Source organism: Botryllus schlosseri, chromosome 12 (assembly GCF_051294905.1).
Source record: "Botryllus schlosseri isolate E-star chromosome 12, Bs_hap1, whole genome shotgun sequence".
In the NCBI taxonomy this organism is placed as follows: Eukaryota; Metazoa; Chordata; class Ascidiacea; order Stolidobranchia; family Styelidae; genus Botryllus; species Botryllus schlosseri.
Genome location: NC_137247.1, coordinates 2,303,787 through 2,323,293, shown reverse-complemented (window position 1 = coordinate 2,323,293; position 19,507 = coordinate 2,303,787). Strand labels below are relative to the sequence as shown.

Below are 19,507 nucleotides of genomic sequence, written 5' to 3'. Positions count from 1 at the left end.
GAAATCGCTTAGGGCTTCTATGGTTTCATTGTCAAAAATCACCTATATGGAGACTCTTGCAGATGCAGAATGTCATAAACAATGGAATAATATATTCACATTGAAATAAACCAGATTATAATTGCTTAACGTTCCGCTCGTTGAGGTATAAATATTTTTGAATATTCGGTTTCATTTCGATATGAACCTATAGAAGGGCGGGCAATATCTTCATGCAGTCGGCGGGCCGGACATAGAAAAATGAAGTACTTGGCGAGCCGTATTCCTGAATTGCTATTTAAATCGCGGATTTAACCGCCTATAAAAGAAATAGATCGCATGTAGTGTAAACTTTAGGTTTGAAGCCTAGGAATTAAACTCAGAATTCAATGAATTTATTACGTAATGTACTTCAATAGTTGTTGAAGTCAATGAGACACGTGTGGTCCAACGCTCAGTAAAGACTGCACGTGAACACCAGTTATATTGGAACGAACCTTTGTGTTATTAATGTTCATGGTCGGAAATGTTTACTCGCACATGTATGTAAACTCGCGGTCCACGTTATTAAGTAAGACCAGAAAGTCTCTGCGGGCCCCTCAAAATCCCGTCGCAGGCCGTATGTTGCCCGCCCTTGTCTTAATAGGATCGTCTTAGACTCTAGATGGGGTTCAGCATTAGTCAACAATTAGAATATCAATGCCTCTGAGTAGTACATATGTCGTAGTGTGAGTACCCGATCAAAGTGAATATTGGTGTTTGGTACTAAATATGAGCAAGATCTGTACCTTGGTACTTAAATCTATACGATAAACCACAGATCGCAATTGGTCCTGAAGGCATGGAAATGAATTCTGCTGTTAATGGATTAGGGAGCATCGATTCCAATATAATCATAATTACTCTCTGTTGTTTATCATTCAGTACTTGATGTACCGGTAATTAAAGCTGTATTTTGCTCACTCCTGACGACCCTCTTAACAATTACACAGATCTGTTTAGCGGTTTTGGTTTGGTATGAAATTTTATTCGATATCTCGGTTCGGTGTTGGTGCGATTATCAGATTAACTCTTTCGTGGAAGAAACCACTTTTAGACTGTGGATGACTCACGAACACTTTCGGTGTACAGAAAGCACCCGAAGGTGAGATTAAAGGTCGGCGATGTGCTTATGAAATCACGCAATGAACTTTTATCTGGGATTGATATCTTGACACATCTCGTTTCGAAAGCGTTTATGACGTTTAGTTTTACAGGATTAAGGTTATGCGATGATGGTACGAAATTCAAAAATCACAACAAACAATGTCCTCGTCTACAGTTAAAATTTATAGACGTTTATCGGGTACACGGAACATGGGTAATTGGCTATATATGTGATCGTATCATCTATCAATGTAAATAATGGGCCGATGTTGACTAGAAATAGAGTTCGCCGGAGGTGAATACACACAACCGACACACACTGACTTGCAATAAATATTCCGTACAATATTTTTGTTTTGCGTGAAAATCACGTTTTGTTCTTTTAGGACTGTTGCTGTTACACGGTTTATTTTGTACGCCTAGGGTTGCATTTGAAACAAAAATCAATTATAAACATACATGTTGAAAACATGGTCCTTGTTTAACACATGATTTTATTTCTTTTTTGAGCCATGACGTCACGAATCCTTAATTGCTACATCACAGGAGATAGAGATAAAAAATGATGATTCATCCCCTAAAACAGTGGTTCTCAACCGGGGGTCCGTGAAGCAATTTCAGGGGGTCCGCGAAGCCTCTAAATTTGAAAAATGATTAATAACCTAATTTGTATTTTTTAATAATAGGGAAATCACGATGCAGTTTTGTGTCATAACTGCTAAAACTTCGGGACTCACATCAACAGCATGGCCGTCTGAGATGAAAAATCCTACCGTGCAAACTCATTTTAATTTCCAAAGTCCCAATAGCCAACTGATAGAAACAAATTGTCGTTTAGGGGTGTTTTGATGGAGTTTGTGGTAAAAATAACAAGTTGGAGTAAAAAGGTCAATCAGGGTGACTTTGAAAGGTTTACAAATCATCTTGGATTTGAAGTCGTCAGTCTCAGCAAATTATTAGTGAACAGTAGTCTGAAATAGAAATTGCTGAAGTTTTTTCCTAATCTGTCCCTGTGACGGGATTGAAACCTCGCCACGGAATCCATTTTCATCTGTAATATAGATTAACACTATTAAAAAATAAATTCAATGTGAGCTGCTATACGGAAATGGCAGGGCTTAAAGTTCACAAAAAATATGTTTCTCAATTTTGGTGCTATATATGTTGCGATCATACCCAATAAAGACGTTGCCGTTGACGTTAATATTACAATCGACACCAGTTATATTTAGGGAAATAGATTTTAGGCAATCGTTTATGTCAAATCGAAGACGCGGATTTCCAAGACACGACTGAGGGGGTCCGCGGGGTCCGTGATGGTCTAAAAGGGGTCCGCGAAGACAAAAAGGTTGAGAACCACTGCCCTAAAACATTATTCTGAGAAATAAAAAGCCATAAATTCTGCCATTGGCAAACATCTGTTGGCCAATCCCGCTTGTTGGAAAAATTATGGAGACGACAGATTTCGGAGGGGACGTTCATACTTTCATTTGTTTGCCGTGGAGTCGACTTTTATCAAAATACACCAGCCAAGGCTGCGTCAACAAAAGTAGTTCACATACCGTCTAAAAAATAGTACACTGAACGCTTTCGCATTCGAAATTTCGTGGTGGTCACGTCATATTTTGTGATACGATTGTTAATATACAATGTTCTTTCCAATTCAAAATATTCGGGTTCGCTTTAATATGAATATTAGGGTGGTTCAAAAATAACCTTTTTTCCTGAATCTTGCAGGTTACTTGATTAAATCGTTAGGTTGCCTTAAAAAACGACGCACACCAAATTTGAATTCATTCCAACCAATATTCGCGGATTTCGTAGAGTTTGAAAATTTTGAATTTGCCTAAAAATGCAAAAAAAAAATTTTTTCAAATTTTCCTTCCAACCTTATGAAATTGTTGCGCTGTCTTCAAAAACGATGGAAAACAAATTTGACTCAATTCCAAGCTGCAGAAGCGGAGTTATGCAAGTTTTTTGATGATAATTCTGAGATGATCCACCAATCAAGGATAATCCCAGAATTATCAAAGAAAAACTGAAATAACTCCACTTCTACGGCTTCGAATTGAGTCAAATTTGTTTTGCATCGTTTTCGAAGACAGCGCAACAATTTCATAAGGTTGGAAGGAAAATTTGTAAAAAATTTTTTTTTGCATTTTTAGGCAAATTCAAAATTTTCAAACTCTACGAAATCCGCGAATATTGGTTGGAATGAATTCAAATTTGGTGTGCGTCGTTTTTTAAGGCAACCTAACGATTTAATCAAGTAACCTGCAAGATTCAGGAAAAAAGGTTATTTTTGAACCACCCTAATGAATATACTATTCAACCTTTTTGTTTTGCGTTAAAATCAAGCTTTAATGGTTTTGTTCTTTTAACACTGTCGGTGATGCACAGTTCATTTTTGCACCAGCATTTTGTAGCCACTTAAAATGTGTATTGCGGTAGATACTCGTTTTTGTCACTCCAAGAAACTTTGGGGTTCTCCGAAGGCTATATCGTATTAGCGTAAGGCTTGGTCAGGTTAAGATGATACCGCAGGGCAAGGGTCCAGTACTACCGCATACAATAATGTTACGACCTTAATAGCGAAGAACTTAAATTCAAAAAATAGCCCAATGATTACGATCTCATTCCCTCTAAACTTGATTAGCTTAGACTACGCATTATTTGTGGATAGCAATCGCATTTTTACCCGCACACTTGGAAAGCCTGCTTGCTTGCGAACAACTTCCCCGAGTACAGGATTGGAAGGCTGAAAACAGCATTTGTGTCAATGTTAGTCTCAGTTGTGGAGAACTCTTATGCCAACATCGCCGTTGACATTAGGCATGCCACCAGAGTTTACACTTCCAAAAACAACGCCATATTGCTGGATTCGAGCATGTCCTAGAACAGAAGTCTCAAACTCAAATACTCTCGCGGGCCAATTTCCTTGTTTTTGATGGCTCCGCGGGCCGCAGCACTAATAACAGGAGTATTCAATGTATTTCCAAGTAGGCCTGATCTGACGGGATTTCGCAGACTGGCATTCCACAAGCATCGTGAAAAAGTGACTTACTATTGTGAATTCAAGCTTTGCACGAAAAAATCACATTTTTAAGTAACTGAATGAAATTTTTGTTGTACTTGGCCTAGTTTGCTAAAATAATTAGTTACATACACCATGCTACCGTACAAATGCATTATGACGCGCACGCATTGAAGTTAGATTTATATCCGTGATCAACAACAACTTGAATATAATGATTAATGTGTCATAATAATAAAACAGTCCAATAGCCAAGCAATCCATTATTGTTACAACGGTGGAGCGCACCTCTACCTCACTCGCCACCTTTAATTGGCGATATTAACATGGATAAACGCACCCAAGATGACGCAGAATGTAACTAACTATACATCAAGGGGCAAGAGATTGCCAATAGTTGCCATTGTCATCCCGACCTGCTTAGATAGCTAAGTACGCTACGCAACGCAAGCTACGACCTTTTGATATATTATTATTTCACATAACAGTCTGATAATAGTCGGTGGTTGTACTAAGTCACGGCGTTCTGAGTCACAAGTCATTCTCTGATTGTACAGTTTGGCCCGACTAAATTCGGGTCATTTTATTTTATCACCCATTCAGTCCGAATTCGAGTAATTCTACAAAAGGTTGCGCCAAAGTCCAAATCACAATTTTCAGTCACGAATCATCAACGAATCATATTCTACCATCATAAACAGGCAATGTGACGTAATAGCTGATATTCCCCCGCATGGTAACCTTTTGAAAGTGATTTGGTAGTGAAATTGATGAGTAGTTTCAGGTTTTCGGAGCAGTTTTAAAGCGCATTTGAAGATTTCGAATCTAAAAAATATTTGTGGCAGTTGAATATTGTCGAATACTTCAAAATCCAAAATGACGACCCGGGCCGCACAAAACGATTTCGCGGGCCGCGTGTTTGAGACCTCTGTCCTAGAAGAACAACATACGCCACACAGTCATTAGCGAAAAATTGTTTCCCGTGTGTGGTTTGCTCTGCCCGCTTACACCCGCCCCACCTTTATTCGATCGGCTCATTCGTGTCTTCTCTTATTTCCAATCGAAACTAATGTATTTCAGACGATATGCTGGTAGCCAGGGTGCAAGTACTACCGTACAGTACTATAAGTCCTACCTACACTTTAAGCTAAAAAGTGTGTAGGCACACTGCACACCCGTAGGGTTGTACAAATGTAGGCTACTCGAAAACAGAACGTAACTCAGAATTATATCGCGGTTATAAATCCAACTGCCTACGTTCATACTGACCTATGGTCCTACGTTCAAACATAATTTGGTATAGAATGTTGTGTTTGATTTATACCGCGGTGTAAGTCTGAGACAGGTTCTGGTTTTGTATACCATTGGTGTATATTCACGCCCGTATACCCCGGGTGGCACAGGGGTGTGAATAAACATATTTTCCGGGAAGAGTTTGTAAACCTGTGGGTGGAAAATAGGTATATTGATCAGATATAAATCAGCCAAACGGCTCTTTCAAAGATCGTCGTGTTTTAAATATAGCAGCATAAGGAAGGTACGAGATGCCAAGTTCGAATATCAGTACAATTGCGGTCTCTTACCTGCTGAATTTGACGGCATCTCCACTTCGTAGTTTCACTCTCGTTAGTGAAATACAACACACGTGCGTACTAGACGTCAACAACTTTTTTGTTAAGCAAAACATTCTGAGTCGACGGGTCAAATGTGGGAGCCGTATTCCGACGGATATCAGAGCGTCCTCGAGTAGGATATAACTAATTGACCATCGTCACCCAAAAATGAAGTCAGCTTTTACTGGATGCATACGAGGGTGCACATTGAGATTGCCTTATGGATTATGTCATGTCTACTTCGTCTACCCACTGTGTTGCAACGCGTGGTGCAGTTGGTTAAGCGCCGGAGTCAGAAAGCGGGGGAGCGGTTTGGAATCCTGGTTCCCACCAACTTCTACGCGTCGGAGGTTGGGCTACTCGTCGTTCACCTCACTGCAACTGCAGTGCGTTGGAAGCCCACGATCGGGAACGCATGGAAGTGGGACTGGCTGGGACTGTGTTGTGAACATTACTACAGACATACGTCCCTATCGCATCCATTTTCTGATCTTTCTGCAGACTCATTGAGTGTGGGTTGGGTACCTAGTCTTTTCAACAAGTTCTGTCATTTGCTATGCAGTGCTTCCATGAAGGTCTAATAAACTATGTATGCGCTTGTACCCAATAGTGAGACTTTGATAAATTAACTTCGTGTCAGCTGCATTTTATTGCTCGTGAAAATCCTTGTAATGTATAGGATCAACCCTGTTAGCTACGTGTTACGATTTATAGACAATAGCTCGCTTTACGCTAAAGCGGTGGTTCACAAGTCACAAAGTGGACGATATTGCCCCCAAATGTGCGATTTTGTGAAACATGGGGAAGGAAATACCAAAGAGACGACTCGGAAGTGATTGGGGGAAAATTTGTTTTCAAGACCAGTGAGATATAATTAATTAACACGGTCAAAATATGCACGCGAAGACGGCTTATTCCGCATATGACGCCAAAAGAGCTCAACCCAACGGAAATTAGACGCGGAAGCCGGTTTTCCAAGCACATACAACCTTGGAACAATGGTCCTTATTGGTAAATTCACAAGCAAACAGAGTTAGATGAATAAATGTCCCAATTAATGACTTATTTGCGGAACCGTAAATATTGGGAAAAAATTTGTGTCGAAATTGATGAGTGGACTACGAGGTGAAAAAAGTTGGGAATCCCTGTGCTAGAGACTGACGTTAAAAATATATATAGGTTTTTACTTACTAAATGTTGTTGGATGAATAAAATCAATACTCGCTTCGCTTTGTTTAGTCCTGAGTACTACGAAAGTCATATACTGCGTAGCGTCCGCTTCTTATTAAGAGGTAATAAATCAACATTATATTTTGAAATATGATATTTTGCAAATTACAGCGCGCGGTTCATAAAACTAAATACAGAAAAGGCAAACATCTCAGCATACGAAATTCTTGGTAATAGCTAATTTCGTTTTTTGTCTTATCCAGTTTTCGTATTTTCTCACGTTCACGTAGACCGCAGGCACCCCGGCCGTCCCGCATTCCCGCGCCCCAAACGACGTGACGCCCGCCACATACCAGCCGCAGGTAGAACAACGCTGGCAAACCACTGGACCGCCGCTGTCGCCCTGAAAAACACGGTTAATTGATTGTTCGAATTATGAACTATATTAAAGCTATCATTGTTATACACGTACGCATGCCGTACTCTACTATTCAGGTATAGCTCTGTTTGAAAAGTCGGTTGAAGAAGTCAGCGTTGCTACTCAAATACTAGTAAAAGTAACACCTATTTCTACTCAATTATAAGTGCATGGAAGGTATCAAAACGACTGAAGCATATTATTTCAATACGTAGATGTGGCTTTTGGCCATTAATCAGAGGATAAGATGCATTTTCGCGACTAAAACATGTTAACCAATGGCACTACAACAGTGGTTCTCAAATTTTTTTAGACACGCCCCCTTTATGATAGTGAAAAATTTCGCGCCCTCTTATCGTCAATCTTCATATCAGCAAATGAAACCGGAAAGCTAGCAATCCCAATGGATAGCTTGATTGCATGGAAGGTTATGTCTGTTGATGAGAGAATTCTAAAATATCAAATTAACACTATACACAGAGCAATAACTATGAACTGGAAGGGTTAGGGTTGACCGCAGCTTCACGCGGTAGAAATGACTAGGCTGGACGTTATATTGGTGTCATATGTGTTGCGAATACGAATATATCCAAAGTTCTCGTCGGAAGCGTTACGCGTTATTGTTACATTCGCCACCACCTATCTTTGTGGAAATGGATTTCCGGCTTTTGTTCAAATCAAGCCGACGGCGTGGATTTTCAAGACACGGCCGCATATTTCAAGAAATGCAGCCACAGAATTCGCTTCGAAATAATAAAACTTTCCACTTTCTACATAAATAGTAGGATGCCATTTTCAGGAAAATTAATCTTGTTATTGTTTTACTATTAGCCTACAAGTAATTGTTTGAACAAGACTGATAGCTGTTACAGGCTGATAGAGCTAAATTTGAACTGAAATTAGGTCCGCGAGAGTCCTTGACAGTCCAAAAGAGGCCCGCGAAGACAAAAAGGTTGAGAACCACATCTCTAATAAGTCAAATTAGATAACCAGAACAGTATTATCTGGTTGTCCGGGTCGGCACCCGACCACATCGCACGATGTGCCACAAATGCCTGCGACATTCCGGTGGACATGGTATGCTTTGTATACTTACCCCACACGAGTCTTTCTTTCCGGCTAAAATACCGACACACAAGTGCTGGTTGACATCAACGTTCTTCGAATCAGTGGAACCGATATTTTTTAATCCTTGTATGCACACGTCGAGCGGTAACACTCTCAGCGACACGTGAACCAAGTTGTTGGACGCGATGGGTACGTGCCATTTTGCTGTAGAATGAAATGTGATCAACGTATATCTAAGGCATGGTTTAACTCTGGGGCTGAACTGTGTTATGAACTGTGTTGTCATAGTGTCCTCATTTCTAGATGTTACGTTATTTCGAGGTGCGATCTGTTAAAAAACTACATTGTCCATTTATATAAGATTTGTCCTTATTTCTGACTCGTGTCAGTAATAACGCCGTGATTAGGATTTTGAGAAAATGAAGACCTTATTCACTCATCAGTTTACCAATTTGCAATTGTCGCGGATATGCTACGTATGGCTCTTGAATGTCCTTAGTTTTTTATCCAAGTCGATGGCAGTATTGAATATGACGAATGTTTATGACCTTTCTCGTCTTCAACTTCTCAAATTTCGTACTCAGGTGCTGAGTTGCTATGGCGCTACGAACTATTTTCCCTTAGGCTATGAGGGGTGCAGCGAGGCCGAAAACGTTGAGAGCCAGTGAACTGTACCTTGAGATTATAAGTGAGCCTAAACAGTATCACTTCTTTCAAGCATATTTTAGACAGTGATTCAAATAAAGGTTATTTAACATATGTTTTCTTACCTATCGTGCTGTAATAAGGCAGCTCATGGATATCTAATCCAGTGTTGGGATCAAGTCACTACCTTCGAGTCACGAGTCATTTCGAGTCATTGCACATTTTGACTCGAGTCAAGTCAAGTCAATCGATTTTCGAAGGTGACTCGAGTCAAGTCAAGTCACTTGATTTCTGGAGGTGACTCGAGTCAAGTCGAGTCAAGTCAAGTCAAGTCACGAGTCAAGTCACAATTCAAGTCATGTTGCCCTTTCAAAGTATGAGGCATGATTACATCATTGTGTTTTGCTAGCTGTCTGTAATACAGATTGAGTGGTCATTGTTTCTGAACCGATGAACGAATATAGAGTTGAATATACAGAACACATCGATCACATATACGTAGAACTGCTTAACTACGTAAGTAATTGCGTAGCCTCAGTTTATAGTTACCAGCCAAAATAGAGAAACGAATTGATAAGATGCAATACACCACCCTTTTAAAAATTGATATGATACAATTCGTGCCCCTTCACCAATGGTTGAGGAATATATAAACTGTATTCAAATTCAATTTCATTAAAACAAGAGGTTTGGTTAGGGTAAGAACAGAGAACAGAAATATAAATTTTCCTATTACATTACTTTATTACTAATTTAGGACAACGTAAGCTGTAAGCTTCGATCACAACGTTTGAATGATTGGTCGCTCTCATGGGTTGCACCAGCCTTTCGCGAAAAATCCAACCATATGCAGGACACAGTGATTTTTATCGACACCGATTACTTGATAACTTGAAATTGACTCGTGAATTTTGCTCCGAGTCACGAGTCAATCCACATTTCTGATGCGCCGAGTCAAGTCAAGTAAAGTCATTTTAGCAAAGTGACTCGAGTCAAGTAAAGTCATACGAAAATGGTGACTCGAGTCTGACTCGAGTCAAGTCATGACGCGAGTCATCCCAACACTGATCTAATCAAGCGATAGGGTCAGATGTACAATGTCAATCCTGGAGCATATTATAGATATTTTGAAAACAAATACGTTTAAGCAAGGTACTCACTCAACCCCCATCCCAATGTCACGCACGTCGTATCAAATGGGACGATTTCATTGCTTGGTAAACAAACTGGTTTCACGTTAGCGTTGAAGGTTGCCTTTTTGGTTAACTGCAAAGTAGGTTGTAATGTCAAAACACGGAATGCAGAAGATCTGAAGCGGACAAATATATACGAACATAATTACATATTGTGGACTTACCTGCACAACGGCTATGTCATTTTTGGGATAACTGTATTTTTCATGCTTGATGAAGCTCTTGACTTCCATTTTCTGACTTGTTGAAGATGGTGGATTTATTGTGACTGAGCCGAGTAACACATAAACTGGCTCTGGTGGGCTGTGACGAACGAGATACCGAATTAATTTCCGTGAATTAGCGTAACTTGGAGCTATACCGGGGTCTCAAACTCAAAAGAAGTCGCGGGGCGGTTTCACATCTCGGTCAACACCACGGGTCCTTACACTGCAATAGTGTTGTTTCACTCTCCTATTGAGTAGGCCGTGTAGTAAGATGAACCATACTAAGACTCGCTGCAGTGATGTCACAGACTGCATAATGATGATTGCTTGTTGTTATTGAGATTGATTCGTTGAACGAAATATGAATATCGAATGTTAAAATGATTGGATTCGCTAATTAGGAGCTTGTGCTTTTGGTAACATACGCAGCTTATGAATAGCGACATCTTATCGGGCTATATGAAAGCGTCTGATTGAAATAAACAGTAAGCGTCACAGCAAATCGCGAAAAGAATTCGCGTTCAGATGCCAGATGTTACGGTACGACTTGAAAGGTCTTCAAGTTGTTCGGCAAAACTAGGTCTGGAATACTTATTTTTCTACTTACGTGGAAATCAATAATTATACTTGTAGTTGAGTAGAATTTTACGACGGTACTCCTGCTTTACTACTAGTCAATGCAACTATAGATAGCGCATTGTACCGGTAGCAAATTTCAAACTTACTCGAAGCAGTGCGCTGCCGTCAACACCCATTGGCTGTGAATCAAACTGCCTCCGCAATGAGTCGTGCCCGTTGATTTCTTCACAAGAACTGCCTGAAATACAGTCAATGGCATGCGTTTAGTTCAACGGTTCTTAACCTTAGTTAACTATAGGCGAACCCTTACGCTGATCTGCAAGACTCTGGAGAACCGAGAATTTTCACCCAGTCACAGAAACCAAATCTGCCAAATCACACGTCTACTACATTACTATAGAATCGTGGTGCTTAGAATAAGCTGCGCAGTGTGCATCAACAACAGTGTTAAAAGAACAAAACCGTGAACACTATTTTAGCATAAAACAAAAAGATTGCAATGAATATGTACTTCAAATCAGTTTTACTTATGCTTCTGAGCCGAGCGTGTCTCTTGATCTCCGGCGAACTCTTGGCACTGACTCGACGAACCCACATTGTCGCCCATATCAAATACTTCATCACAGTAAATATGGCTCACCAAAACGTTTGAAACTACCATTTCACAATCTAGCAATTATCTCTCATATCATAATTTAGCAGCCCATGACGTGTCCTGCTAATCTGGAAAATTCTGCTTTTTTGAACGTTACACCTGTTTTAGCAGATCACCTTTGAAGCTTTATGGACAAAAGTCATGAAATATATTTCCGCTTTTTAGAAGTGGTATTTGTATTTTACCTTCAATTCCGAGTATCATACATTGAGTTCTAATTACTTTCAGTTCTTTTGTCTGCAGAACATACATGTTGAAGCATTAAAACAAGTGTAGTAATGTCTCTATTTTCCGATAATAAAGCTACACTAAATATAAATTTTACGATCCACAATATTTGTTATTAACGTATACTGATCGCGCCAAGTGTTGAAACCGTATCCGATACAACTTCTCCGTATTGCTCTTCGCTGGAATTTGGGGCCTTATAATATGGGGTAGGGCTCCATGTCATGATATTCTCTAAAACGGGGTTTTCTAGTAAACAAAAGGTTAGTATCGCATTTTCATATCAATACTATAATTTGCATCCCATGATGCGGACAAATGCTTATTGAGTCGAAAATTGATACCTCCTGGGATGCATCAACACGAATCAAGCTCTCTGCACCTTCCGTGTAGCTTAATTTGCAGCTTTTGACAGTCATGTTTTCAAAACTACTTACTTACTTGAGTAGATTTAAAGTCAGCTAATTCTACTTCTACTTCAAGTAGTTTTAGGTGGCTTATGGAAGAAGTACTTCTACTTGTACTTGAGTAGATTTTTTCGTCGCTACTTCTACTTCTACTTGAGTAGCTTTCTTGACTACTTTGACCACCTCTGATTGTAACTTACTGCAACTTCCAGAAGACAAGTATGGGAATCATGGTAGACATCAACTAGGACTCAACCCACAACAAAATTCTTTCCTGCAACCACGGTTCCACTGTATTAACTTCATAAAATGCATTATAATGAAGGACTGATTTCGAGCGTAGGTCTTAGCTATCATGCAAGACAAACGGGAGCAGCATTAGTTCAATATTAATTGAAGAAGCTAGTACTTTGGATGCGACGGAAAATACAACAAAACATACCGCAAACGGCCATTGTCCTTGCACTGATCGTACACCGCCTATGATTCTTCTAGCGCTTATGGAAGGCTCGCCGCAGGTTCCCGTTGCCTTCCTACAGCACGAAGTTCTGTCGTTGTGTCGGAATTGATATCCAGCCGGACAGCTTTGAACTGCAAAGTTTAAAAAGTAAGGACCTTAAAAATGCTAAATGAAAACACAACTTTTCTGTGAATCCACCAACTGTCTCATCTTAACAATTAATTCATTTCGAAAATTCGAAGTGTGGCTTATAGGAAAACTAAATGAATTATTTCCCTATTCTGAACACCGATTTCAAAGCGATCGAAGATTGCCAGGCGCGTTTCTATCAGACTTGAACAAAAGATAGTTCTACTCGTTGTCTGATAAGATCGAAATATAATATAATTCTAATCTAATTCGTGATGGTTTTTTTTGCTCAAATTATAACTCTAATATACTTTAAGGTTTTCCTGAAAATGCTACAGAATTGTACAGCGCAAAACGAGCCAAGCTTGGTGCACAGACATTTGTCATTCTCGTGCTTATCAGAATGAGCTCTCATTTGATATGAAATGATCTTGATTTTTGTTGCATTTCATTGTAATTCTAATTTTACTTCATTTTCCAATTTTCTGATAATTCTGGAATTCTAAATTAATTTGGAAAAGTGTGTAGCTATAATTCTAATTCTAATCTAATTAGAAAAAAATCTGAAAATGCTGTAGTTGCCCACGACTCGGATTTGTAAGTTCTATACTCACGCGGTTTGCAAGCTTGTGTGTTGCAATCTTCGTACGTTTTCGGGCAAGTAGCGAAGTTCTTCGTCGAACATTCCTTGACTTTGAATCTTGTACCACCGCCGCATGTTTTCGAGCACGGTTGCCAAACTCCCCAAGCTAAATGACGGAATCGGACGTTGTATAATCTCGCCATGGCAAAGTTCAGTGCCATTATGTCTGGGCACAATGATTCGAGTACTTGAGACTGAATATATTATTAATTCTAATGTTTAGAGTCGATTATAGTGAGAATGATTCTGTCAAGTAGAAATGACATATCTGTAAAGCCGTGATCATCTGATCAACCCACAGCATTACCACAAAGTGCAATGAAATAAACACCGTAAAAAAAACTACCCAATTATCTTTATTATATGATATAAAACTGTCATTATATTCATGTGGTACCATACAAGGTACATATTTGAAATTTCTACATCTTTCATACTGTTATGACGTCATGATGAGTGATAATTAGGGCAAGTTTTGGCAACTTTTGCAACTTTTTTTACAGCTTCCGGCAGCTTCCTAAATACTCAGAAGTTATGTAGAATGGTGTTTTAAGCTGTTTGAATGATTCTTATATTGCAACTTTATGCAACTTTTGTCCGTTTTTTTCATGAAACTTTTTGCAACTTTTTTCGATTTCCCATGCAACTAACTGTTTATTGGAAATATTTGGCACAATGTGCAAATAGATCGCTTGAATATTTCACTGTAGTTTAAATTTGAGGTCCTTTCTGATTTGACGTACATTCAGGCTAGACATCCGAAAGTTATATCTTCACTGCGTAAATTCTTTTCAGGCCATTGATTTTTTTGAACTCGCCAACTCCAAGTCTTGCTACAGTGCTTTGTATGCGGATCGATTCGAGTATCTCATAATACCCTAATAATTTCAAGGAACTTGTCTGTAGTGCAACTTTGGGAAAAATGAATGCAACTTTTTACTGCAACTTTTGTGACAAATAAATGCAACTTGCCACAGATTAGAATGCAATAAAAACTTGCCCTAGTGATAATCCAATACTCGACATGACCCAAAGCTTAATACTCGATTCAGAATCGAATCACTCTGGCACTCGATTTTTCCAGCCCTAAGTATAATGCACCTATTTCTGTGAAATTTGTATACTCGAGACACCAGCATAGCCATTGCTGACTCGCAACGCAAGATTTTGATGCCACTCTATTCCTACTATTATATCTTTACTACTCATTGAAGTACGATTTAGAATAATTTCATTTCGCCTCGTAGATGCTCCCAACAAACCTATGCATTAGGGTTATTCAGAATTGACCGACTTTCAAAAAGTCATGGTTTTCACTCCGTTTCCCATGCCCTATGCCTTAAAACCATATTCTAGCTACTTTTTTCTGTAATTCATCCCTTGAATCTGTGTGCATGTTGAGGTGGAAGAAAATTGGCTGAAAATGGGGGATTCCCCTAAAATTTGAGTGGCGCTATTTTACTTAGCCTACTAAAATGCCATATATCTCAGGTTTTAAGCACATGTAGTGGTTTGGTGTGATGCAAAACATCACTATAGATATTTTTCCGAGTTCAGGACACCATTTTCATATTGCACACTGCCATGGAAATCGTAAAACTGACCTAAAACTGAGCATCATTTTGCACGAATTACCATGTTAAAGAATACAACTGTATATGCAACATCCGATCGCCCAGCGACATTGTAAATGTCATATTATTCAATGAAACGTAAGCACATAACGGGAAAATGGATAACGAAGCAAAACAACAACAAAGAAATTGATTAATTTGACAAAAATCCAATACCAATCAGATTGATGGGTTCATTTTTCGAAATTTCGAACTCTTGCCGGAGATCTTCCACAGCTTGTAGAGACGGACTTGCTGTTTTCTGTAGCCTGGTATGTACAATGTACATAGCGTGGTCGGTATTTAATTTTATCATGCATTCTGCTGAATCTTTAAGTAGGCCTACTTGTCCATTATTCACGAATTCCAGAGTACTCATGAAATGCGGACACCTATGCCATTCTGAAACTGGAAGACTCGCCCAATGGTGTTTTACCACCATACCATCAGTGTGAACGAAGAAGCAGTTTCAAGCAAATCAACGATCTAAAACCTGGCATAGATCTCTGTCGTTTATTTGGTTTACTGTGACTCTCAGAGTAGTAAATTTATATGGATGAATGACGGGCAAATATTATGCAACTTCAAAATCAATGCTATGGGGAGAATCTGCTGCTTGTGCAGATATAGAAGAGCAATGTTCCCTCTAAGCTGCGCACGTGCGCAAATGCGCAATGCTGACACGGTCTCTGCGCACAGAAAATTTAAGTGGAGCACAAAAAATCCGAAGTGATGAACTTTTTTTAGTCGTTACGCACTTTTGTCCAAGGTTCTGCGCAGCGAGTTGGTGAGTGTGCGCATACTCGTGAAAAATTTGAGGGAACATTGTAGAAGAGTTCTTTGTATGATTACTTGGCCACTGGCAACTTGGCTGCTGTGGTACACCTCAATCAGTTCAGTCTACTTCTTGTTGCCCGAGTTTAACAAACAATTCTTGATCTTTGGCACCAATCGTTCCTAATCTGAGACCCCCGATCATGGTAAATGATATGCCTTCAAATTTCTTTATCTTATGCAAAAAGATTGTTTGCTTCAACTGTCCCAGACCAAATATATGTGACAACATCACAAAGTGACTTTATAGCTGTACTGCGTAAGCCATGGGATGTAGGAAAAGAACCGATGAAGCTTTTTCGAAAATTGATGCTCATTTGAGACGATTAAAGTATTATAAGACATAGCCTAACCTCCTACCCTGATTAGGGAGGTCCCAGATTAGGAACGATTGGCGGCAAAGATAGAGTGTTTTAAGTTAAAATCAGACAACAAGAATAAGACTGAACATAACTAGAAGACGACCTGCAGCAGCATGAAGTAGCGAAGATGAACTTACAGCTAGAGCGCATCTATATCTTATTCACAGGCAGCTGACACCCCCACTCATTCATCTGCATTTTTGACTCTGAAAGCTCCTGTAAACCTATTAAATGGCAGATGCATATACCATGTTTTTAATTGTGTATTTGATTGGCACAGAACCGTAGTTTATATTGATGCTATAGCTGTGGAACGCCATCAGGTCTAGTCTTCCAGTGTCAGAATAGCATGGTGATCCGCATTTCACGAGTGCTGGGAAATTCGTGAATAGTTGTCAAGAACTTAACGATACAACAACGTATATGGTGAAATTAAATACCGACCACGCTATGTACATACCTGGCGATAGGAAACACAAGTCTGTCTCTTACAAGCCGTGGAAGATCTCCGGCAAAGATTTCAAAATTTCGAAAAATCAACTCATTCATCCACCTGATTGATATTGGATTTTTGACAAATTAATCCATTTCTTTGTCATGTTATTTCGCCTCGTTATCCATTTCCCCGTTATGTTCTTACGTTTCATTGAATAATAAGATATTTACCATGTCGCTGTGCTATTGGATGGTGCATTTAAAGTTATATTCTTTTGCATGGTGAATCGTGCATAATTATGCTCAGTTTTAGGTAAGTTTGAGGATTTCCAAGGCAGTGTGCAATATGAAAATGGTGGCCTGAACTCAGAAAAATATCTACAGTGACGTTTTGTATCGCCCCAAACCAGTACAGCTGCTTGAACCATGATATATATGGCATTTTAGGAGGCTAGGTAAAAATAGCGGCATTCAAATATTAGGGGAATCGCCCATTTTCAGCCGATATTTTTCCAGCTCAACATGCACATAGATGCAAAGGATGAGTTACAGGAAAAAGTAGCAAAAATATCTTTTCAATGGATAAGGCGTGGGAAACGGACTGAAAACCATGAATTTTTGAAAGTCGGTCAATTCTGAACAACCCTACTACGCATGCGGCTCACCTGATACGCAAGAGTGAGTATTGCAGCCCACATAAACTGTACTGCAAACATTGCCCCACGCACATACTTTTCGCGTCTTCTTTCCGCCGCCGCATGATTTGGTGCAAGGCGACCATTCTGCAAATATCATTGAAGAGATTCTTGAAGGTACTGAACTTCAGCATACAATTGAATAATATACTCATATTTGTCGATACGATTGTTGCTATACAATATCATTTTCTATTCAATAGTAGATAGTGACTGAGTTTTACCCCTGACGAGTGTCAACCGAACATATTAGGGATGATTTCATTTTGAATCTATTATTCAATCAAATTGAAATAAACCCGAATATTCCAGGATGATACTCGTCTGGGTAATCGTCAGCAAGTAGTAGAGAAGTGAAAACGCCATTGTATATCAATAATTGATTGCCGATTGAATGTTGATATACACACAGTACTATATTCATTTCTCCAGTTGCTGACGATTACCCCTGATGAGTGTCGTACAAAAATATTCAGGTTTATATCAATATGAATAATATATTCAAAAGTCATCGAGCTTATTATTGGGCACACGACATTTCGTTATCTCGCTTATAGCAGTTGACTTGATCGAAATCTCCGTTTCACTTGGTAAGATTGCAACACACTTGGTATAAACGTTCAGGATTATTTACAGACTGAAGCAGCTTTGTTTTACGTTGTCGTTGTTTATATTCTCGTAAAACTCACCAATCACAAAATCTAATATCGTATTCTGAACCATTACCACATGTTTATGAGACCTATAGCTCGCCACCGTTTGCTACGCAGTATTATGATTATGCAACAAATTCAAACATTCCCAATATCACGTTACCATATCCTGGTCAGTACGAGTTGATTTGATATGAAAACACTTACGTTGCCCAGAAATTCTGACTGCTAACACAAATAACAATGCTGCAAGCATTAACCGTCCTTCCATAATGACCGTGCGATTTCTGTTGCTGATTGAGTTGCAGGTATAACTTGCTGTCTCACTCGACTACCGAGACGGTGTTCGGTAAGCTTCCCGCCTATGGCGCGGGAAAGGTCGATCTTTAATTTCATAACAGAAAATACTGTACCTTGAGGCTTTTGAAAATGTTTTCGACTTAAACAACACGTTTGATGACAGCTTACGCTAATTACGATGATTTTCAGTGAAAATTACCGATTTTGAAAATATATTTTGGCCTTTTAATAGAGCGAGGCCGAATATAATAGGATTTTACTTTCGTGGCGATGCAAATCCGTGTCCACGAGCGATATTTCATTTTCGATTATACACAGATTTCGCTCGTATATTATCTATAAATATGTATTGCTATGCTACACTATGACTGTTGATTCACATTGGAGAATGTTGCGATACCAATTTTCGGCTGATTAAACTATTAGATAGATAGTACAGTGGTTCTTAATATGTCTTCACACAACCCCGGGGTGTCCTAGCGTGCTGAGCCAGTCTCAAGGGTTTACTGAAGGTCAAGTCATATAACCAACTCATTTAGCAGAAGTCAAAGTGATTAGCACTAAATATTCATTAAAATCAAACCTTTTTTTGTGTAATAATCATGTTTTGATGGTTGTTTTTGCGCATCAGAATTCTATGCGTAATGTGGCAAAAATTTAGCGTTTGTCTGCAGATTAGGGTAAGGTTTCTCGGAAGTAGTGAAGGTTAGGAACCGCTGAGATTGATGTTCTACTTTTAATGTTATTGACGGCAATACGGTAAACAATACCACCAAAGTACGATTTGTACATGGATGTTTCTCTCAGTGGTATTGGAGCATATGATGCAACCCCTGGCTTTCGTTGAAAAGCGGCCCTAAATAGACTGCAGCAAATTTTGAAGTTTCATGTTAAAAAAATCTTTCATTAAAATAATTACAATTATTGTGCTGCTAGTCAGAAGTTCTATATTGCTTGAAAAAAAAGACGAAATATCAAATATTAAAGAAAAAAGTGAAGAACAAATATATTACGCAAATAACAGATCAATAGTCGCCACAAA

The 19,507-nt window shown here is 39.1% G+C and overlaps 1 protein-coding gene across 1 annotated transcript; it reads right to left on the bottom strand.

Annotated features, from left to right (window-relative positions):
• Window positions 1-7,078: 7,078 nt before the first annotated feature.
• Window positions 7,079-18,542, bottom strand: LOC145452337 (chymotrypsinogen A-like). The gene is made up of 9 exons (XM_080330546.1): window positions 18,373-18,542; window positions 17,483-17,599; window positions 13,545-13,679; window positions 12,784-12,932; window positions 11,198-11,289; window positions 10,431-10,569; window positions 10,234-10,339; window positions 8,457-8,632; window positions 7,079-7,345 (listed from the first exon to the last, which is right to left on the bottom strand). Exons 1-9 carry the CDS (start codon window positions 18,434-18,436, stop codon window positions 7,154-7,156), a joined length of 1,170 nt encoding a protein of 389 aa, XP_080186672.1. The 5' UTR covers window positions 18,437-18,542; the 3' UTR covers window positions 7,079-7,153.
• Between the last annotated feature and the right edge of the window lie 965 nt (window positions 18,543-19,507).

Excerpts from the sequence above, each read along its gene's own strand:
- LOC145452337 (XM_080330546.1), bottom strand. The coding sequence starts at position 18,436 with ATGGAAGGACGGTTAATGCTTGCAGCATTGTTATTTGTGTTAGCAGTC. Across the intron at positions 17,600-18,372 it reads AGTCAGAATTTCTGGGCAAC|AATGGTCGCCTTGCACCAAA; the intron begins GTAAGTGTTTTC and ends TGATATTTGCAG. Across the intron at positions 8,633-10,233 it reads GACATTGGGATGGGGGTTGA|CAAAATGGCACGTACCCATC; the intron begins GTGAGTACCTTG and ends TTCATTCTACAG.